This window comes from Hyperoodon ampullatus (genome assembly GCF_949752795.1).
Source record: "Hyperoodon ampullatus genome assembly, chromosome: 13".
In the NCBI taxonomy this organism is placed as follows: domain Eukaryota; kingdom Metazoa; phylum Chordata; class Mammalia; order Artiodactyla; family Ziphiidae; genus Hyperoodon; species Hyperoodon ampullatus.
Window position 1 is genome coordinate 23,330,771 of NC_136926.1, and position 22,676 is coordinate 23,353,446.

At 50.7% G+C, this 22,676-nt stretch overlaps 1 protein-coding gene across 4 annotated transcripts in view; it reads right to left on the bottom strand.

Annotated features, from left to right (window-relative positions):
* Positions 1-17,951, bottom strand: part of AP1B1 (adaptor related protein complex 1 subunit beta 1) — a gene marked incomplete at its 5' end in the record, with an annotated part of 32,187 nt that extends 14,236 nt beyond the window's left edge. For all 4 annotated transcript variants that reach the window (XM_079717681.1, XM_079717680.1, XM_079717679.1 and 1 more), the window contains 10 exons: positions 2,776-2,941; positions 3,291-3,406; positions 4,415-4,510; positions 4,873-4,993; positions 7,694-7,915; positions 8,723-8,913; positions 10,149-10,394; positions 11,166-11,301; positions 13,824-13,929; positions 17,915-17,951. In XM_079717681.1, the coding sequence (XP_079573807.1) occupies positions 2,776-2,941; positions 3,291-3,406; positions 4,415-4,510; positions 4,873-4,993; positions 7,694-7,915; positions 8,723-8,913; positions 10,149-10,394; positions 11,166-11,301; positions 13,824-13,929; positions 17,915-17,951 (1,437 nt within the window). The remainder of the gene's footprint in view (positions 1-2,775; positions 2,942-3,290; positions 3,407-4,414; positions 4,511-4,872; positions 4,994-7,693; positions 7,916-8,722; positions 8,914-10,148; positions 10,395-11,165; positions 11,302-13,823; positions 13,930-17,914) is intronic.
* Between the last annotated feature and the right edge of the window lie 4,725 nt (positions 17,952-22,676).

The following is a 22,676-nucleotide window of genomic DNA, read 5'->3' on the forward strand; positions in this document are numbered from 1 at the left end:
GCAGGCTAGCTGTGTCCAAGGCAGGAGGTGGCTCGGGGACTGGCTTCCAGACCTGGCTCGAGTCGCTGGCTGGGTAGCCTAGAGAAAGCCACTTACCCTCAGTCGTTGAGGGAGAGGTGTGGCCTACCTCAGGGGGTTCTTGTGAGCTCTGAAGACCAATCTATGGTAGCTTACTTGGAGCCACAGTTAGATCACACCTCATTTGAACTCTGATTCTACCACTTCCCAGCTGGTGACCCTGGACGAGCCATTTAACTTCTGAGTCTGTTTCCTCATCTATAAAATGCAGGCAACACCTCACAGAGTTGATGGGAAGAGTCAATGAGACAACAAACGGAAAGAACTAACTGTGTCCTCTGCTCCATGCACAACAGCTACCATCATCGCCAACGTCACCACAGCTGCCACACAGGGACTCTCTACCAAGTTCTCCCCAACCCCAGGCAGCTGGCTGCCAGCGCTCATTCACCACTGTCGGGTCTGCAGTGCTGCCTGGGAACAGGGCCACCTCAGCTCCCTTCTAGTCTCCCCCCACACACACTGAGGCTCCCGTTAGCCTGCAGGTCAGAGCAGTCCCCCTGCCAAGATGCCGCTGCCCCTGCCCTCAGACAGGCCAGACGCAGCGCTCCCTGTCCACGGCTGGAGAGGCTTAGGAGCCAGGACGAGGGGGCTCAAAGAGACAATCTAAAGTAAGTTTCTAGGACTTCCCTGGTGACGCAGTGGTTAAGAATCCGCCTGCCAACGCAGGGGACACAGGTTTGAGCCCTGGTCTGGGAAGATTCCACATGCCGCAGAGCAACTAAGCCCGTGTGCCACAACTACTGAGTCCGCGGTCCACAACAAGAGAGGCCACCGTAATAAGAAGCCCCTGCTCGCCGCAACTTAGAGAACGCCCACGCAGCAACGAAGACCCAATGCAGCCAAAAATTAATAAATAAGTTCCCAAACTGCAAAGCATTAAGTATTCTTATAAAAGCTCTGAACTGTGCTGTGAACCCAGGAGGCAAAGGAAACAGGCCACCGAATTAAAACACCACCACCACCACCACCCAACTACTGTTTGCTGTGGACACCTAAATATCCATCAGGGGAGGCTGGTTAAACAAACATGGTCCTTCTGCATGAAGGACTCCTCTGAAACTGTAAATTAATAAATTAATAATGGCATAAATTAATAATGGCATGGCCTTCCAATGTAGTTTTAAGGGAAAAATGAAAGGTACTGATCAGTTTCAATTTGTATAGTTTACTATCAGTATTTAAAAATAAGTGAGGGGACTTTCCTGGTGGCGCAGTGGTTAAGAATCCGCCCGCCAATGCAGGGGACACGGGTTTGAGCCCTGGTCCGGGAAGATCCCACATGCCACGGAGCAACTAAGCCCGTGTGCCACAACTACTGAGCCTGCGCTCTAGAGCCCACAAGCCACAACTACTGAGCCTGTGTAGCACAACTACTGAAGTCCGTGTGCCTAGAGCCCGTGCTCTGCCACAAGAGAAGCCACTGCAATGAGAAGCCTGCCGCAACGAACAGTAGCCCCTGCTCGCCGCCAACTAGAGAAAGCCCGTGCGCAGCAATGAAGACCCAATACAGCCAAAAATAAATAAATAAATAAATTTTTTTTTAAAGTGAGAAGGAAATATATATATATATAGTTGATCCTCATTATTCACAGAGGACACATCTGCAAATTTGTCTGCTTGCTAAAATTTACTGGTGACCCTGAAATCAGTGCTTGTGGCATTTTCACGGTCATTCACAGACGTGCACAGCAGTGAAAAATTCGAGTTGCCTGAAGTACACATTCCCAGATGAGGTCGAGTGAGGCGGTGCTCTGCCGTCTGTCTCAGCTCTCATATTGTAAACAAGTGACTCCTTCACAGTCTACTTAGTGCCATGTCTTTCACATTTTGGTGCTTTTAGTTGGTGATTTTGCTGTTTTAAATGCCCCCACCCCACTCCCAGTGTAGTGCTAAAGCGCTGTCTGGTGTTCCTAAGCGCAAGAAGGCTGTGAAGTGCCTTTTAGAGAAAATACATGTGTTAGATGAGCTTTGTTCAGGCGTGAGTTACAATGCTGCTGGCTATGAGTTCAATGCTAATGAATCAACAGTATGTATTAATAAATAAGGTGTCTCTAAACAGAGACACACATAAAACAAGGTTTACCTTGACCAGCTGATAAAAATGCTGTGACTGGGGTTTGTAGGAACCCAACTCTATACTTCTCCTGGGAGCAATGGTTTAGCATTACTAAATTAGTGTTTGACTTTACGGAATATAAGTACCACAAGCGATGAAAATTGTCTATTCATGTCTCTGTAGAGGAACTGGCTAGTGTGTTCGTAAATTCTCTCTCTGGAAGTACCTGCCAGAAACCAATAAATAACATGGTGTTCTCCAGGAGAACTTGTGACCAGGAAAGTGGTAGGAAACAGAATATTCACTATATATCCTTTCGTGTCTTTTCAATTTTGAACCAAGTCAATGTACTACCTATCCAAACATAAATACAAAATTAAAACAAAACCAGAAACTTTAGCAGTCTTCAATATCCACCACCACAGAGTGTCCTCATATGTCCCCCGTAGGTACCGCAGTGTGGGAGGAAAGGGGCCACACCTGTCACCCATACGGCACTCCTGTGTCTGTCTGCACCATCAGTGCAGTTTTAGGAGGGGCAGGGCCCTGAGGCCTCCTGGCTGAGAGGGTTTCAGGGCAGAAGGGACCGCAGGTGCTGAGCTGCCGGCCATGCCCAAGTCGGCCACCCAACGTCTCACCTGGGTGCTCTCGTCATGGAAGCCCTCTAGGAAGCTCTCGAGCAGCTCATCCGCGTTGTCTATCCGCTCAGCGTACTCGCCCACAATCCAGATCATGGCGGCCCGGGCCTCAGGCTCGTCCAAGGAGTCCAGGTTCTCGCACAGCGTGGCGATCACGCTCTCATACCTGGAGACCAGGGCACGGCTGGCACGTGAGCACTGAGGGAGCCCGGGCCACCCAGGGGAGGCCCAGGAGGGGCCAACAGAGACGGGCAGCTGCCCCACAAGAGCCCGAGAGGCTGGCGAGTAACAGGATTTGCGTTTTATCCTTTACATTTCAGTTCTTATTTGGGCCTGGGGAGCAGAGCAGGGGCGGCTCAGGAGAAATAAGAAAAAAATAAACGGTTTCTTTTGAGAATGCTGTTTGCAGCAGAAAAATAAGGAAGAGGGAGAGGCTCCTCCTTGCTTTTCCTCCCCACCAGCCCATCCCCAGCAGAGCCACAACACCCTCATGGGGCGGGGGGGCAGCCACATACTTGTTGGGGTACTTGCGGAAGATGTCCTTGATGACCACGATGGCTTCCTGGACCACGTAGTTGACCTTGGTCTGGATGAGATCGAGCAGCGTGCTCACACAGCGCTCGGCAGATTGCTGTGTGGAAAGAGGAGAGTGTGGGCAAGGCCTTGCACCCACTTCCAGCAGAACCTCTGACCGACATGCCTTGGTCAAGGGCTCAGTCACACCTTGCCCACCTTCCTTTTCACAGTAGGAAAACAGGAGAACCCTCTTTGCAGGTAACAGGTGGGAGAATGAGTACAAAATGATGGTCCTGGGATGGCAGGGACACAGGGAGATAGAATTAAAGTGAGGAGAAGGCCAGTAGAGCTTCTGATAGCAGGAAGGATCTTTGGAGCTCTTCTAGGCCAAGCCCTGAGAGCAGGGCTTCACTTCTACTTGTTTCACAAAATGGGCTCCCATGACCAAAAGCATTTAGGAGGTCTCTGCTTGGACCAGCCCTCCCCACACCCCTCTACTCCAACACACTGCACTAGGCTCTATGGGAGAGATCTCTCAGACTGCCATCACGGGTGCCAAATGGAAAACGTCTCAAGGGGCTGGGCTGAACTGACCAGCTGTCGCAGATCCCCTAGCCTCCAGGAGACCCATTTAAGGAGAGTCAGATCAGTGATCAAGGAACCTCTCCAGAGGCAGAGAATGGGAGGGACGAAGTGCCAGGACACAGGGGTCTGAATGACCCTTGGGAATTTGAAGATAAGGGCACATGGACAGCTGAATCATGATACCTGCCAAAACATCCAATAGGCAGAGCCCCTGCCCCAAAGCTCCACAAAGTGAGAGCTAAGTCTACCAGGGCCACCACCAGCTTGGGCTGCCACACTGTCTTAGCTAATGCTGCAGGAGACCCCTGACAATGACAGGCTAATTTCATCTGCAGCAACTCAGAGGCCCAAGGGAGATTACAGATGAGAAGGAGCCCAACCAAATCTGTACCGTGGGTGCCTTGGGGGCTCCAGTTGTGACCCTCAGGCCTTCCTGGACCATGAGCAGCTGGCAGATTCTGCTGGAATCAGACTGGTTTCCTGGTTTCAGCTTCCTTTCCTCCTTCCCCCCGCCAAGGACAGAGTCTCAGAGCCTCACCTCCACTTTGATGGCGCAACGGCCAATGGCTCGCACAGCCTTCCGTACAAAGTCCACATCCACCTCTGTCGCATACTCTTTCAGCTCCGCCAACACCTGTGGCCCAAACAAAGATGCAGTTGGGGGGATCTGGCAGGGCAACCTCCTGGAACACCCCTGGTCTGCGGGTATGCACACACCCCTAAAAGGGTGGGATTCTGCCTCCTGTTCAAGGTGGAAGTTCCAAGGGAGGGAGAGAGCTGTCAGGTGCCCCAAGAGGAAAACAGGAAGGACTAATTGGCAGGGATGGACAATCCTTAAGTTTGGTTGATCTAGCTAACATATCCACCTAACTACCACTTCAATGGATGTGAAGTAATAACAGAAAGAACAAACTCTTTAATCACATAAATATCAGTTAACATTTGTGGAGAGCTTGCTCACAGAGCCCGGTGCGCTGGGCACCACCCTCTGCTGACCTGGGCGATGTTGGCCTGGGAGGCCAGGCGGATCATGATGTCCAGCTTCTCCAGCTTCACGTAGATGGGGTCATTGTACTTCACAAAGAACACCTTCATCTCATGCTTCAGGATCTCAGGCCTGGTGGTGGGCAAGGTTGCCCAAAGAGCAAAGAGCAAGTCACAGGCCCTGTGAGAAAACCCTTCCACATTTGCTGGGACATTTCTGGGGTCGGACATGGAAACTGACATCCGTGAAAGCAGTCGCCCCCATGGCTGCACGCTCCTGGGCACAGGACCTGCCAACCAAGGTTCTGACCAGCCCCTGTGTGTCCAACCACATTCCAGGAAGGGAAGAGGGAATATGAGCAAGAAACAGATCACATTCAAGAGGCCACAGGCATCAGGCAACAGGCTTGGGAGTCAGGCCTCAGTTCCAATCCTAGCTGGTGACCTCAGGCCCGTTTCCTCACTCACGAAATAGGAAGCATTCTGTGTCAGAAGCATTACCTTTGCAGGCCCGAGTTGCCAGTCTTAGAAAGGCCTGGCATCTGGGAATTCAGCTTTTGGGAGTGTTCTCACCATTCCCTAAATGATAAACGTGGTTAACTGTGCCTTGACTGTTTGTATAAACAACATGGTTTTTGCTGAACACCTGCTTTCCTTCTAGGAGCCTGGAATTTTGGTAGGTGTCAGGCAGAGGGTGCCTTTATGACTCATCCCCCCCAAAAAAACCCAGGGTGCTAAGTCTCAAACAGGCATCCTTGGGCAGAAACATTACACACATGCTGCTGCACTGTCGCTGGGGGAGGAACATGCTCTGTGTGACCCCCCATGGGAAGCCTGCACGAGGATTCCTCCAGACTCCACCTGTCTTTCTCCCTCATGATCCAGCTGTGCAGCCCTACTAGGTCGATGATAAACCTCAGCTATGAAAACAATGATATGCTGTCTCCTGGGAGTCCCTCTAGTGAATCTCTAAGTGTGTGTGTGTGGGGGGGGGGTGTGGTCCTGGGGATCCCGACACAGACACCTACATAACAGGGCTGTTGTGAGAGGTAGATGCAAAGCATCTAGCATGATCCGTATCTGCCTCAGAGAAGGCACTTGCTAGGCAGGAACTGTCACCAGTGTCATTGCTCCTCCCTCACCGGCACCACCCACCTCATTTTTCTTAGCTGAGGAAACCTGAGCGGGGAGGGGCCTGCCCTAGGTCACACATCTAGTGCTAATAGGGCGGGAGCAAGATGAGAGTCACCACCCCTACCTGACTCCTACTCCCGCACCCTTTCCAGAAAAGAGAGCAGGAACAAAAAGGAATGAGGACAGACGGTGAAGAGGCGAGAAGACCCAGCAAAGAGAAAGGAGGGACCCTGCCCAGGGTGGTCCTCAGTGCTGCTTAGCAGGCTGCGGGGAGGTCCTGGCAAAGTGAGGCAGGATCCTGAGCTGGGCGGCAGAAGTTGTGATTTCTGCCATCAGGACTCGGCACAAGCTGTCCAACAGCATGTTGGGCCTGGGCCTGGTGGTGCCTCAGCAACAGGGTCAACTTCTTAGGAGGTTTGCCTTGTTAAATATAGCACAGGGAGCCCCTCCTGCTGATTGGGATCCACAGGTCACGACACCTCACTAAATCCCACACTGCAACTGTGAATCCCTAGTCTCATCCCTTTGTTCAGGCACTCAGAAAGCTTGCCCCAATTTACCTCCCAAACCCTCACAAACGTCTGAATTCCACTGATCTTTCTGGGCCCCCATGTGTGTACTAAGAACCAGACTGAAGCTATAAAGACAGGGAGCATGTGTGGTCTTCCACACATGCTCCCTGTCCACAAGAGGCCCTTGTTCTGCTTTTGAGTTAGTTGCTGATCCAGCCATTTGACCAAAGAGGCTGGCCCTTTGGAGTTAGAGTAGAACTGCAGAGTCTGGCCCCACTCCACGGAGCTGCCTGGCACCCTTACTGGATTGGTCCTTGTTTTTTAGCCCAACCCACCCCGGGTGTCAGGTGCCTTCCCTTAAGCAGTGGCTCACTACTGTGGTCATTCCTACTGGGTGGACGGAAACTGGCTGCTCAGCATTCTGAGTGGCCCTGAGGCTAATGCAAAATCCATGGCGCCTCATCTTGGAGTCCTCCAGCCTCTAGAGCTATGGACTCTTTTTTTTTTCCGGTATGCGGGCCTCTCACTGTTGTGGCCTCTCCCGTTGCGGAGCACAGGCTCCGGACGCGCAGGCTCAGCGGCCATGGCTCACGAGCCTAGCCACTTCGCGATATGTGGGATCTTCCCGGACTGGGGCACGAACCTGTGTCCCCTGCATCGGCAGGCAGACTCAACCACTGCGCCACCAGGGAAGCCCAAGAGCTATGGACTCTTACCCAGGAAAAATGAGTGTGCGCACACATACACAATCTTACAGCCTGTTTCAGGAAGGCTGTGTGGACTGTGGACCATCCACTCTCCATGGTTAAGAAGTGCATGCTAGCCTTTATCCGGCATGCTATCTGGTTAGGCTAAGCCGAGGTTTCCCAACCTCAGCACTACAGACATTTTTGGTATGGATAGTTCTATGGGGGGGCAGAGCTGTCCTGTGTACTGTAGGATGTTGAACAGCATCCCTGGCTTCCACCCACTAGATGCCAGTAGCAGGCCCCACTGTGACAACCAAAAATGTCTCCAGACATTGTCAAATGTCCCCTGTGGGACAAAGATGCCAATGGCTCAGAACCCCTGGGTTAAGCTGTTGAGACATCCTGCACAGTGACAGGTCAGTTTCCCTTCAGAGCCCCTGGTCCCAGCAGGAGATCTCCCCCAGGGCACACACTACCCATATCTGGTGGTCCCTGTACCTTTTCTGTACGATGAGGTTGATGTTTCGCAGGGCCACGTACTGTAGCTCCGGCTCGGCCGACAGCAGTGTGACTAGGGGCGGGGCCAGCTTCTTGAGCAGCGTGCCGTAGTAGTCCAGGTCCTTGGACAACATCTCCATGAACTTCATCAGCACCTTCACAGCAGACAACACTACAGCAGAGTTGGCGTGGGAGAGCCTGGGGGTGACCCGCTCACAGATGCTGTGGTCCATTCCGAGGGGGACAAGTAGGAGAGACAAGCAAGGGGAAACACCCTGTTTTTAGTTATCAAGATAGCATGTCTTCTGTAGGAGGAAGACCTAGCTCCTGGTTCTGTTTCCTGCTAACTGACCCCAAGCAGTTTAAAACCACTCTGAGCCTCAAGTTTCCTCATCTAAAAAAATGGAGATGATGATGCCAACTTCACACGGTTGCTGGTGGCTTAAATGAGACAATGCATATACAGCACTGAGCACAGTGCCTGGCAGTCAGTAAACACTGGATGAATGTCAACTCACGCCCTTCTGTTGTGAGGGCATTCAAAAGGGGCAGGATACCATGTTGGTTAGGACCAAGAGTCAGGGGAGACCCAGCTGGGTGACGTAGGTGATTTCTTCCACCTCCCTAAGCCAGAGTTTCCCTACCTGTAAAACGGGGACAATGATGGGGCTGCCTTCACAGAGTTTCTTTAAAGATTATCTAATGCATAGGAAGCACCCAGCAGAACCCCAGGCACCCAGTAAGAATTCAACGAGTGGTGGCTCTCATGCTGTCCACCGCTTTCCTCAGTCCACAGTGACCGAGATCTGTCAGCTCCCAGGTCAGGCCCTGGCTTCTGTTCTGTGCCCTCAGTGAGCAGTGAGCTGACTGCCCGAAGCAACACCACTGTCAACCTGCTGGCTCTGTGTCTGAGGATGGTCTGTGGGGCAAGGCCTGGAAAGAAGCCCCCTGGAGGCCTGGGACCAGCTCATGGTTGGAGCCTCCCACCCCAGGGCCTGGTGAGGCCGGCAAGCAAGGGCAGCCTCTTACCTCTGGGCCTCCCGGTCGTCCTTGGGTGTGTAGTTGGCCAGGCAGTCCAGGATGAAGATCTGGCCCCACTCGGTGCACTCGTTCAGGGCCGTCAGCAGCTTGTTAATGGACTGCGGGTTCAGGTCGAGCAGGTTGCTGCTGGGGTGAGACTCAGCGATCTCTGAGAGGGCAGCCACTGCGTTTGCCACCACCTGGTTGAGAGGGTGGAAGGGGCAGAGGCTGGGACGCTGCTCTCAGGCCAGGGAAGCAGTGAGGCTAATGATGTTGGCCAGTCAGAGCTCAAACATCCGGAAAGGAATATGAAAGGAATATGAAGGGCAGGGTCTGGAGCACCGAGACCCACTCCAAGCACGCACCCTACTGACTCCTCTGTAAGCTGAAACTAAAGTCAGTGCACCTGCCAATAAAGAAAAACACAAAACAAGAAAGATCTAGCTCCAAGTTCCCGCAACAGATAGCGCTCCCTGCTACCTAACACACAGTCCCACTCTACCAGCTACAGCAGCTCACTGTGGGAGCTGACAACTGTGCTTCTCAGAGCTAGAAGGTTCCTCCTGCAGAGCCCCTCGGGGGCTGGAGGGGCTGGAGCACAGAGGGGTTGCCAGGTGAAGCTCTGGGGCTGCAACCCATTTCCACCAGAGCAGCCGTTTTTATGTGTGTTCTGCGTGGTTTTCAACTTTCCTGTAACTAAGCAGTGCTCCCACGGCCATCGCCGTACTGGCCACTCGGCACCCGTGTGTGATCAGTGTTTCAGAGGGACACAGAATGAGACGTCTGGGCTGGGTGGGTTGTATATTTCATTTTAAACATGGCCCTACCGAACTGTTCTCCAAACTGCTGTCATCACCAGCCGTGAGGAGACCAGCTCCCCTCCCAGCTGCGTTCTGGTGCCCTGTCCTCCAGGCTACACTACTTTAAGGGTGATTCTCTACAACCCTGCAGAGAAGTGGGGAAAGGGAGAAGTACCTCACATTCAGAGCTCTCTGACAGTCTTGGTGAGAGGATGGTGACAATGACAGTGACTGGAAAGGGAAGGAGGGTACTAGTCTTAGGTGCACACCCACTGTGTGCCAGGCTGTGCCAGGCTACGCCAGGCACATTACCGTAACGGCTTAAGCCTCCCAACACCCCCGGCAGCCATGCAGAATTAGATCCATCTTACTGATGAAGAAAAGAGGACTCTGGAAGGTTAGGTAGGATGCCTGAGGTCACACAGCTCCTTAGAGAGGGCTGTGCAGAGAAGGGAATCCAGGTCTAGCTCACTCCAAAGATGGCGCCCAAACCACTGTGGGTAGGAAAACAGCTAGCCCACCCCGCAGGGCTCTGACTTCCAAGAACTGGGGCTGCCTGGTGGAGGGTCAAGCAGAGGTCTTCCCAAGCAACCCTGGAGGTGGTGGAGGTGGCAGGGTGGGTGGCAGAGACTTACCATGGGGTTAGAGTCAGAGATGAGGTCTTTAAGGGTATCCAGGAAGCCCTGGTCCTCTACCAGCTGGGCATTGATGTCGTGGAGCTTGGCCACGCATACGGCCGCCGTCTTGCGCACATACGGGTCCTCGTCCTTCAGGCACTTCCGGAGTGGCTCGCACAGGTACTCTGTGATCTTGTCAACACGGATGCAGCCCATGGTCCGCACAGCCAGGGCCCGGATCAGGGGGTTGGGGTCCTCACAGTCCTGAGGGAAACCAGCCATTGGCCAGGGGCAGGGGTGAGCTGAGCAACATTAGACAGCTACTGTGGGATCTCCCACCGACTGCGGCCAACAGCACCAAAAGTAAGTGCCATGTGTGTAGCACGTAGCATCTGCCAGATACCAGGCTTTGCACTGTTCCTTCTGATCCTCACAGCAGACACACAATACTGTTCCCATTTCACAGGTGAGGGAGCTGAGGCCCTCAGGAAGGTCGAGAGCTCACCCGGTCACAGAGCAGAGCCACAATTCAAGCCGTGTCCACCCAGCACCACAACCCTCAATCTTCCCACTGGGCCACAGAACCCTCATTCGCCCACATCTAAGCATCGACAGGGCTGGGGAGCTAAGGTTTTAAAGGTGCACAGAGCTGACAACACAAGTCCCTGTTTCTCCTCAATCTGGAGGACAGAACATGCAGAAAGGAGCGAAGTCTAGAAGGGCAATACGGAAGCCCTCAGACACATGCTGCATCCTCAGCTGGCAAATGACACAGGGTCATGGCTCACCCCAGGGCACACGGGGATCGAAAGGCCTGGGGCGACCTCACGTGGAATGAGTTAGCAGGGTCTGTAGCATCAGATTTTCTGGAGACAAAGGGAGCCCTCTGCTGGAGGAAGAGACCCCCACGCTGGGAGTCAGATGGCCTGGAAAGGATCCTCCGTGTTTCTACCCAAGGCTGTAGCGCCCCACCCCGGGAGACTGAGGGGAGATGGAGCAGTGAGCACCCCAGCCCCACACCAAGCTTCTACTTACCTTCACAAAGGTGTTGACGGCCATGATGGCCATGTCGGGCTGACTCTTGGCATAGTTCATCAAGTACAGGTACACCAGCTTCTTCAGCTCCAGGTTGTCCGTCTGCATACAGTTTACCACGTCGGGGAAGAGGGCACTGGCAGGTCAAAGCAGCGTCAATGTGGGAAAGGTGAAAAAAAAGAAGAGGAAGACTTTTCAGGCAGCTAATGGGGGCTGGAGAGGAGGGTGAGTGGGAAGGAGGGAAGGAAAACATAACAGGACTTCTTAGAAAAAGGCAGGGTAACAGCTCCATTACCGTGAACATCTGTTGGTAGAAATGGAATTCCAAAGGGTGACTTTAAAAGCAAAAAAGTCCCCTGTTCTTTACACAGGGTTCAAACATGAGCTCTAGAGCCCATCTGACCTGGCTCAAACCCAGCTCTGCCTCTTGCTGGCTGAATCAAGTTGGGAAAATTCTTTATCCCCAGTTTCAGTTTCCTCATTTGCAAGAAAGATATAACAAAACCCCATTTCACAGGGCCCTTGTGATAACTGAAAGAGACAACATACTTACGGTATCTAGTCCTTGACATCTAGGAGGTGCTACAGAAATGAAAACGATTGTTTTTCCTTCTCTGATACTTGACATGGCCGCTTATATTGGGTTGCTGGTTGCAGAGAGCTTAGGGGAGCAGGGGTGGGCTGGGCTGCAGTCACTACAAGGCACCCACTAAGAACCAGCCCATGTGTACAGAGCATGCGCTACACACCAGGTTTGGTGTTAGGGGCTTTACATAATGATCTCGTTGAACAGCCCTGAGAAGTCAGTGGATTATCCCCACTTTATGGAAGACAATACTGAGGTTCACAAATATCAAACAACTGCCTAAGGCACCAGGTCTGAGTCCACAGCCCGTGCTCAGGACCGCTGTTATACTGGGCAGAACCCTTCCCAACATGGTACCCCACAGTCTCAGGATCACAGGCCCCTTGACATGTGAAATATGGTTAGTGGTCAATTTTCTGTCTCTGGAATTATCTATCACCTCCCTTCTCAATTTTTGTGATTTTATGGGCAAGGACCCGGTAACACAGACTTAAGAGGTCAAAGTGAATTTCCTGAGCCCCGACAGGCAGCAGAGTCCAGTCAGAGCTGAAGCTGATGCATCACCTTGGAAGATGACGAACCAGGAACGGGGGGAGCTGAGAGGCCTGACTTGCTCTTTTGGGCCCATCACATCAGCACAACAAGCTCATTTGAGATGACGGGGGTGCCTCCTCTGTGACAGGGGTGTTCTAGTTGAAGGAAAGCAGCTTTGTCCTGGGAAGCATCTGTCTTGGAAGGAGGCCCAGTTTTCCAGCAGACGCCTGATTCCTTTGCCGCTGTGTCCTCAGCAGGTTTCTCTGCAGAACTGTTTCTATTGTGTGCTGTCAAGAGGCCCCTTGATGAGCATGGCAATGGGACAGGGAAATCCATGGAGAAGTCTGGAGCTGTGGGTTCCTGCTGAGGGATCCAGATGGGGAGCTGCTCCACGTCAGCACCCAGGCCTATGAGGCACAGGACTGGGCACCAAAAGGGCCCAAAGGAGAGGGAATGGGGAAAAGCACCCTGGGTCTGGATTTCAGAAGGGCTGAGCATGAGTCCAGTTCCTCCATTAACCATGTGACCATGGGGCAGTCACTGTTTCTGGTTTCTTTGGCAGGAAAAATATCCTTACCTACAGTATGGGAATTGCTAGGAAAACATTTAAAAGTGTTTTGCTGACTCTCAAACACTGTGCAAGTGTTAAGTTGTCACAGAACCCAGCTCCTGTCCTTGGGGACTCAACAATGTGGTGGGCAGGTAAGCACAAGTATACATAAGAAGAGGACAGTCTACAATTAGTGCCAGGCGACACGAACACAGCAAATGCTGCGTGTTCAGGGTAGTCAGCCGGCATGATGAGGGAGGCAGCAGTGTAAATGGACAAGAGGAAGGGACGTTCCAGGCTGGGGAGATGCATGAGCAAAGGAGTGGCCACAATTCTACATGTGATGTGTTCTGGCAACAGATGCACACCAGAGGCTGCAAACTGACGACAAATTTAACAAGCCCAATGTGCAGGTGTGTTTTACTTGCACAGTGTTTATTTGTTTGTTTAGTTTTATCTGGTAATTTTTTTTTTTTTTTTGGCCGCACCAAAAAAATTGTGGGATCTTAGTTCTCTGACCAGGGACTGAACCCGGGGCCACAGCAGTGAAAGCGCCAAGTCTTAACCACTGGACTGCCAGGGAATTTCCTCATCTGGCAATCTAAAACAAGGAGATTTAAAATGAAAAATCCAGATTCCCTGTTCTTTTTAAAAACCAAAAGACCTGGTCCCACTGGGGTCATTTTCCCCAGTAGGCAGCATCCTCTGGAGTTCCTGACAGGGCTCAGAGCACATCCACTGCATTGCCTGTTGCCTTTTCGACCCAGCCCATTTCACTTGCTCCATTGCTGCCTGACCCCATCAACATCTGAGCGCATGACCCCTCTGCAAACAAAACCCTCTATTTGCAAAGATCTGTGAAGGGAGCTATACCAGGGGAGACATGGGTCCCTAGGGATACCTTAAAGGAGGGACTGAACTGGACCCAAGCTCAAAAGCTTCCCTCTGTCAGCTGCCTCCAGCTGCCAGCCGGCCTACCCCTGCACACCTGACGTCTTTGCCCACGGTCATGGACGCAATCACTTTCTTCACCGCCTCCTTTTTCTTCTCCTTCTTGTCACTGTTCAGCTCTGCCTTCAGCTCGAAGATCTCCCCTAAAAAAGGAGGCAGCATGAGTGATCCATTTCCACTCTGCCAAGGGGCGATTCCCAGTCCCCAACTTCCAAAAGAATGGGAGGGAGGCAGCGAAGACACTCTGTGCTGCCCGCTGAAGGCAGTTTCAGGCCCTGGCCCTGGGTGGGCAGGCAGAAACAACTCTGAATTATCAGGAAGGAAGGTTGGAGATCACGTCAGATTGAGGGGAGAGGAGCCATGGAAGCTACAGAGGTTCTGAGGGAGACAAAAAGTGTGCTGCCAGGTCCTGCTCAGCCAGATGGCTAAAAACATGCCGAGGGAAGCAAAGCTCTCCTCAGCCACCCTCACCCAAAGCCCTCAAAGCAGCGTGGGATGGAACCTGGGGACTTAAGGTTTGAGGGAAAAGGGCAGGATTTGCTCAGTTTCAACACATAGGCTTTTCCTGTTTTCCTAGAGCTTCGAGTTAAAAGAGCTCACTCAGGGTTTCACTTCCTGATCCACAAGTGGTTGCTCGGCTCTGAAAATGGGAATTCAGCTGTCCCATGAGGGCTCTAGCATTTAATAAACTGTTCTTAAGAACTTGATGATCTGGAAAAAGCAAACGAGGAAGTAGGACTGTTCAGGGCCCTGCCATGGATAGGTAGTCAGGGGCCTGATAACCCCAATAACAGGTTAAGAGGGCAGATGCTGGAGTGAGACAGGCCTCCTGCCCTTAAACCAGCTGAAGCCAGCCTTTCCTGAGCCTTTCTCTAAGCCAGGCACCTCCCTAACTTCTTCCCACACCTTTTCTCATTGCATCCTCACAACAACTCCACACTTGCCCCCATTTTGCAGATGAGCAAATGGAGGCCAGAAGAGGTTCAGGAACTTGCCCAAGGACACAGCCATGAGGAGGAAGGCTAAGATTCAAAACCAGGTCTGCCAGCTCCAAAGCCCATGTGCTCTGGCCGACCCAGGACATTCACCCTGCTTCTCTGAAACCATTTCCTTGTCTGTACTCTCTGCCTTGCCTGGGGCCTTGACTCTTCTCATGTAACAGATGCAAAACGTTCAGCTCAGTGCCTGGCACTCAGTGGCCTGCATTAAAGGTGGTCACTATTATTACTAATTTACCACGTGAACCTCTGTCTTGGCTCTCTCTTTTGTAGGAGAGTCCCGGGCTTCCCTCTCAAGTTACTTGGGTTGGGGGTGAAGCAGAAACTATCATGTGGGGGAAGTCCTAGAAGAAGTTCTAGATGGATTTACAGTGAAAAAAAGAAAACTAACAGAGTTATTTTGTTTTGTTCTTTTAAAAAAATTTTTTTAAATGACTGAACAATGTGGTGTTCAGCAAAGAACTTGAGATGAGAGACAGTAAGCAGGTTACTTAAGAACAATCGTGCAGCACAGCCCGGGCAAGGCCACATTGAGGATATTGCTCAACAGAGCCAGAAGGAATCTGCAGACCTTGCAGTTCAAATCCAAGGCTCTGGAGAGCTGAAGGAACACACGCCCTTCTCCTCCAAGAGACTAAGGGGGCTGTGTCCCTGCTATGGGATCCAACAGACCATGTGACTGACCTTGGGCCTTGCTGCTGGGCTGCCCCTGCTTTGTTTGAGGTGTTTGGCCAGATTCAGTACAACTGGCAGTTAATTGATGGATCTAGGCCCGAGTCACCTTGGCCCCAAGAAGGCTAGTGGGGTGATCCCAGGATCTGCCTGCTTCAGAAATGCCTCCTTCCTATAATGTGCCCCAAATCCGACCAGTCACCAAGCCTACCTCCTCAGTCACATACGAGGCATCCAATTCTATCCCCAACACCCCCGCCTTCCTCCCCAGCTCAGGCAGCATCATCTCTCATGCGAACTGTGGTTCTGATCTCCCTGCCTCCCCACAGCCTCACCCACTTCGATCCTTGATTAGAATCTGCCTCTGACCTCCCCCTGCTTAAAACCATCAATGATGTCAAATTTGGTCCCAGACATTTCGCTAGACATTCTCCTCAAAAGAAAACCCATAAAAAAAAAAACCCACTACTGACACCTCAGTTTACTCGGCACTGTTCACCCACTCTGACCTGGCTCGCCAGGCCCCACAAACCTCTCCAACCTTTCTTCCATCACACTCTTCAGTAACTTGTGCCTAGGCTTTCCTTTCCCTGATGGACCTGGGCCAGCACTCACTCCGCCCCCCTTTATCTGTCTAGCTCCACCCCAGACCTCCCACGGGCCCCGCCCCTCCCTTATTACAGCACCCACTGCCCTTTAGAGTGATCACTACTTAATAAACTGTCCTCTCAGGCTTCCCTGGTGGCGCACTGGATAAGAATCTGCCTGCCAATGCAGGGGACACAGGTTTGATCCCTGATCCGGGAAGATCCCACAGGCCGCGGAACAACTAAGCCCGTGCACCACAACTACTGAGCCTGCGCTCTAGAGCCCGTGAGCCACAACTACTGAAGCCTGTGCGCCTAGAGCCCGTGCTCCACAAGAGAAGCCACCACAATGAGAAGCCTGCGCACCGCAACGAAGAGGAGTTCCCGCTCGCCACAACTAGAGAACGCCCGCATGCAGCAACGAAGACCCAACACAGCCAAAAATAAATAAATAAAATTAAAACTTTTAAAATTAAAATAAATAAATAAATAAACTGTCCTCTCTGCCCAAGGACAAGTAAAGCCAAGTCAGAGACTCCGTTTGTCTCCTCCACTGCACATGGAAGAGACACAGGAAAACTGGCTGGACTGAGAAATGAACCACCTGATGAGGGGACTGCAGGTCCTGACTCAGCTGACCCAACAACAAACTCTCCTCATCTGGTCAGCAGGCGAGTGTTAATCTCACTTGGAAGGAAGGAAGAAGGAAGGGCCAGCCAGAAAGATGCTTACAGGGTTAAAGCGCATTTGTCAGCCACTACAACAAACTCCATTTCCCGAAAAGCAAAATCAACTGTAATACCCAAACAATACAAGACTAGCTTAGCAAATTTTGATGCAGCAACTCAACAGAATGAGTCTTCAGAACTGTGGGGAAACGTTTATGATAATGCCAGATGAAAAACAGGATATAAACTCTGACTTCAACCACGTAAAACATGTGCCCAACGATAAGGACCAAACATGCACAGATACCACTGTGCAGTTGCTGACAGGATTGTGTGCTTTCGCTCCTCTGGGCGGTGGGGCATCATTTTTTTTTTTTTTTTTTTGCGGTACGCGGGCCTCTCACTGTTGTGGCCTCTCCCGTTGCGGAGTACAGGCTCCGGACGCGCAGGCTCAGCGGCCATGGCTCACGGGCCCAGCCGCTCCGTGGCATGTGGGATCTTCCCGGACTGAGGCACGAACCCGTGTCCCCTGCATCGGCAGGCGGACTCTCAACCACTGCACCACCAGGGAAGCCGAGGCATCATTTTTAACAATTTAAAGCCATGGGGAGCAAAAGAGGGCTTTTTTCTATACTTGGAGCTAATGCTTTTTCCTTCTGGAATTCTGAAAGAAGTAGTCATACTTCTTACACCATCCGCAGTTCAAATTTCCGGATCCACAAGGTTCAAAATGCTCTCAGTGATTCTTGCCACTTGCTTCCAGGCCTCTATGCCACTACCACAGGGAGCAAGCAGAAGGGTCGGGCAAGGAAAGAAGAGGGTAAGACCCCACAATGGGGATGTCCCTGGTGGCGCAGTGGTTAAGAATCCGCCTGCCAATGCAGGGGACACGGGTTTGAGCCCTGGTCCGGGAAGATCCCACATGCCACAGAGCAGCTAAGCCCATGCGCCACAACTACTGAGCCTGCATTCTAGAGCCCACAAGCCACAACTACTGAGCCCGCGTGCCATGACTACTGAAGCCCGCACGCCTAGAGCCCGTGCTCTGCAACAGAAGAAGCCACTGCAATGAGAAGCCCGTGCACTGCAATGAAAAGTAGCCCCCACCTGCCGCAACTAGAGAAAGCCCGTGTGCAGCAACGAACACCAAAGGCAGCCAAAAAAAAAAAAAAAAAAAAGACCCCACAATGAAACAAACAGTACCTTTCTTGGTTGTGGTGAAATATTTTGAGTCCGTCATTTTGGTCCCTTATCTGTGGCCAGACTCTGCAAGACAGAAAAGAGGTGACTTGCCCTTGTGTTCCATTCCATTTTCATTTCACAAGAGGGGAGAGGGATCCAGTGCATGCCTGGTGAGGGGAAATAACTTCTCATCTCTTTACTGGGCAAATGAACTGTTAGATAATGGCTGATTAGATTTTGGAGGGTAATTCCAAAGGATCTATCAAATTTTAAAATGTGCATATTCTTTGACCCAGTGATTTTACTTCTAGGAATCTCTCCCACAGAAATATCTGCACAGGATAAAAGAGTTTTATATCCTGCAGCACTGTCCATAACAACATACCACTGGAAATAACTTAAACGTCCATCAGTAGGGAATGGCTCAATACTTTGGAAGAGTCCACAAATTAAAAAGCACTGAACAATCATGGTTACAGCAGCCCCTCTGTGGTGCTCACTCTGCCCAGCACTAAGTGCTTCTCACACGTGAACTCAATGAAGCCTCATCACAGCCTCATGGAAGTACTATCACTATCATTGCCTATATAGTCAAAGGAGCTTGGAAAATGCCAAGGTTAAAAAGCTAGAGAGATTTCTTCTCTATCCAACTTTTCCAAGCTTCTCTAAACAGTGATAGGCACTATTCATCTCTAGAGAGGGCTAGAAACTACACACTGCAGACTCTACAGCACTCCCCAAATCTGACTGGCCAGTTTTCTCAAAGCATCTCTCAGGACACCTCCTAGGGTAAAACTCACACTGTGAAGTACTGGTCTAAGGCAACAGGGCAAAGGAAGTACCAAGGTCCTCTCGTTCATTCACCAATTTGCTGAGCATTTACTACGTAACTTCAATAGTTCTTCTTGGTCAACAGGTGAGAGATAACAGAAGCTACACAGGAGCCAAGTACCCTGGATGCACGGCAGAGGCTTCAGGGGTTGTTCTAACATGTATTAAGAAGCTATCATTTACTGAACCCCTATTAAAGCTTTACACACATCATCTCATTTAATTCTACCAATAAAGTAATTGCTTTTACCCCCTTTTTAGATGAGGAAACTGAGGCTCGGGGATGTTAAGTAACTTGCCCAAGGTCACATGGCTTGTAAGTGGCTGGACTGGGAGACAATTTCAGGTCCATCTGAGCTCAGCACCTGTGCTCTAGAGAGGAGGGAATTCTGCTTCCCCATCTGAGAGAAAGGACAGAACCCCGAGAGTGGCTTAAGGACTCAGTCCAAAAAGCCATGAGACTTTCAACTTCCAGTCCTACCTATAGTTTCACATGGTACAGAAAACCACACACCCCAAAGAACAGACATTTGCATGGAGAAAACTCACTCACTTGGTCCCTTCTGTTGCCTCTATAGAAGAGACTCAAACATGTAAACCATTAATATCTTCTTTCAATTCATTGCTATCGGTGGGGGGAGATTAAGGTTACTCTTGGGATGGATGTGAAGAGTCAAGGAACATCTCAAAAGTCTCTGGAGGGGCTTCCCTGGTGGCACAGTGGTTAAGAATCCACCTGTCAATGCAGGGGACATGGGTTCAAACCCTGGTCCGGGAAGATCCCACATGCCGCGGAGCAACTAAGCCAGTGTGCCACTACTACTGAGCCTGAGCTCTAGAGCCCACGAGCCACAACTAATGAAGCCCGTGCGCCTAGAGCCCATGCTCTGCAACAAGAAAAGCCACCGCAATGAGAAGCCCATGCACTGCAACGAAGAGTAGCCCCTGCTCGCCACAACTAGAGAAAGCCCATACGCAGCAACGAAGACCCAACGCAGCCAAAAATAAATAAAAAAAATAAATAAATTTATTTAAAAAAAAATCTCTGGAAACAATGGCAACACAGCTCCCCTGCAGCCCAACTGTATTTTTCCAGTTTAAGCCTGTATTTATGGCAGGATGGCAACAGGGCTGTTTCCCAACTGAGATGCCTGCCCATAGGTTTTGTTTCAGTAACCAACAGGGAACCAATAAGTACTGCCTCAGGGCTGTCTTAAAGCCTTTGTGGATCCCATTAGGATAAAGGAATAAAGGCTTCGCTGACAAAAGTATAAAGACAAAGACACAATTCCACATTCCTTTTGCTTTGTCAGGTTGAAAAGGGATGATGGCATTTTTCTATGGGAGCTGTGGGAAAGAGCAGAAGAGACCCCTGTGTCTGCTGATGCCAGTGCCGCTGCGGGGCCGCTAACTGCCAGTCTCAGCAGCGGGGGTCAGGGCTGCAGACAGATCCACAAAGGCGAGGACCCAAGTCGGCCTGGTCCACAGCTGCATCCATCCTCCACACAAGCGTGGCCAGGGCTCAGTCAATAGTTGTTGAAAGAAATGAAAAGTTGCCACTGAAAAGCCCAGGGACCCTCAGCCTGCTCTCCAACAGCTGTGAGGTAACTATATAAGCATTTGTTTCCTACCGGAGTTTACATACATTAAAAATAATTTCATTTTGAGCACAGAGAAAGCCATTTTCTCAGAGAAACCTCACCAACCTAGAGGTTCTTTGTGGAGCTCTGAGAATGAGCAGGTAAAGAAGGCAATGGCATGCCTGTCACACAATAAAAGGCTGTATGGCTTCAGAAGTCACAGGCCTGAGAGCATAACCAGAGGTATCCAGAATAGGAGAGTACCTTGGGTTTCCCAAGGTTAAATTTAGTTGAAGAAGAGGGATCAATGAAGGCAAGAAGGGCTAAAAATCACAGGCCAAAAGAATCACAGAAAGTAACGTACAAACCCCTCCAACGTTAAATCTAGAAGGAAATCAAAGTGAACAAAGCAAAAACTACCTTAGATGTCCAACTTCACTGCTGCCCAGAAATTCTTCCTTCTCTGGTAGAGGAGGGTGTCACAGGCTTTCCCCTCATCTGCAGGCACAACACAACATCCAAGGGCCCTGAATTCCCAGAACACAGCCCGGCAGATGTGTGTTGGATGCAACCACCCAGATGGAAGAAAGGGTGGGAAAATTTCTCTTTGGGGGATTAAAAAAAGCAAGAGAGCTGCAGGGTCAACTAGTGAAGCCACCACAGCTGCTGATGCCCCTACAGCTGGAGCTTTTGATGACACTCTTCCATTTACAGGTGCTAAGCAACTACTCACAAACTTAAACCGCCACCCCATGTGACAGCTGGCGCTGGCGGCCTCTTTCCTCCGCAGTATCTATTTCGCATATCCCTCTGCAGAGGGCCCAGTGGGACTGCTGATGCAGAAACTGTATCCCTCTGAAGTTGTTTCACATACAGGAAATTAAGGTAGAGAAGGAGAAGATAGGGAGAAATGAAAATGCTTTTGCAAAGCCACCCCAGAGCACCGATTAAAAAACCTCACCTCACCATGAAAGATCACCAGCACCATGTGGATCTACTGAGGGTGGCTCTCTCCTCATGTTCTTTCACTGCAGTTGCCTAGGGTATCAGCGCAAGAGAGATTTTTCATTCTCTCTGCAGGAATGGAAAAAACCCTACAGTTCAGTCAGACTTTGAGCTCAGACTTGCAGATGCCACAGGAAAGACTGGTGCTTTTCTTGGCCCTGCTCTCAGCCGTCGCTATGCATTGTATCCCTGCTAATGGAGGCCACAGGGGTCAAGACTCTGACCATGTACATGAGCCGCAATTGAAAGCAAGCAGCCAATTTAGGCAAGAAAAAGCTTAGGGTTTGGATTCCATCTTTGGAGAGCATTAAAAAAAGAGAGCATTGGGCTTCCCTGGTGGCGCAGTGGTTGAGAGTCCGCCTGCCAATGCAGGGGACACGGGTTCATGCCCCGGTCCGGGAAGATCCCACATGCCGCGGAGCGGCTGGGCCCGTGAGCCATGGCCGCTGAGCCTGCGCGTCTGGAGCCTGTGCTCCGCAACGGGAGAGGCCACAACAGCGAGAGGCCCGCGTACCGCAAAAAAAAAAAAAAAAAGAGAGAGCATTAATAAAAGCAATCATTGGAGGGAATTTTTGTTTCAGAAGCTGCTCTGGCCAATGTGATGAGTTACTTCTGCTAAGGATACAGCATTCTATGCTGGGATACCCCTCAGTTTCAGTATTTACAGGCCAAAGAATGCCTGAAGGGGATGGCACTGTCCAAATTCAAAGCGGGGCACACCTGGGACCAGTTTGTCTTTGAGGAGACACTGTTGCTGTCCCTACCTCTGTCCTCCCTCCCCACATCCATTCTCAGTAGATGACTCTGATGCCACAATCCCAGGGCCAGTTCCTGTTAATCTCACTTTTTTCTTGGTTTTAAATCCTATTGACAGGGCTGCTTCCCTTGTCACTAGGTGTAAAGAAATGAACTGAGTAATAAGGTCTGAAACAGAGTAGTTTTCTCTTACGTTTTCTAGAATTATAAAGAAGTCCTTGGTGAGAATCACTGACGTACTGGCCAGGGACAAAGATGTAATTTAAGAGTGGAAAAATGAGGCCCTAGGAAGAAAAGGAAAGGAAAAAACTCATAAAAAATGTTGTCAGCTCAAGACTTTGAATTTTAGCAACTGGAGTTAGGGTTGGGTTTAAGAAAAAAAGTCCTCAACACTTTTTAAATTTTTGAGTCATCACAAATCTAAATGTAATTTTATGACCAGGAGATTAAAAATATCTTTCTGTGTTTTAAGCTAATAAAATGAATTTAAATCTATTAAAAAATACATTAAGGGACTTCCCTGGTGGTCCAGTGGTTAAGACTCCATGCTCCCAGTGCAGGAGGCATGGGTTAGATCCCTGGCTGGGGAACTAGGATCCTGCATGCTGCAC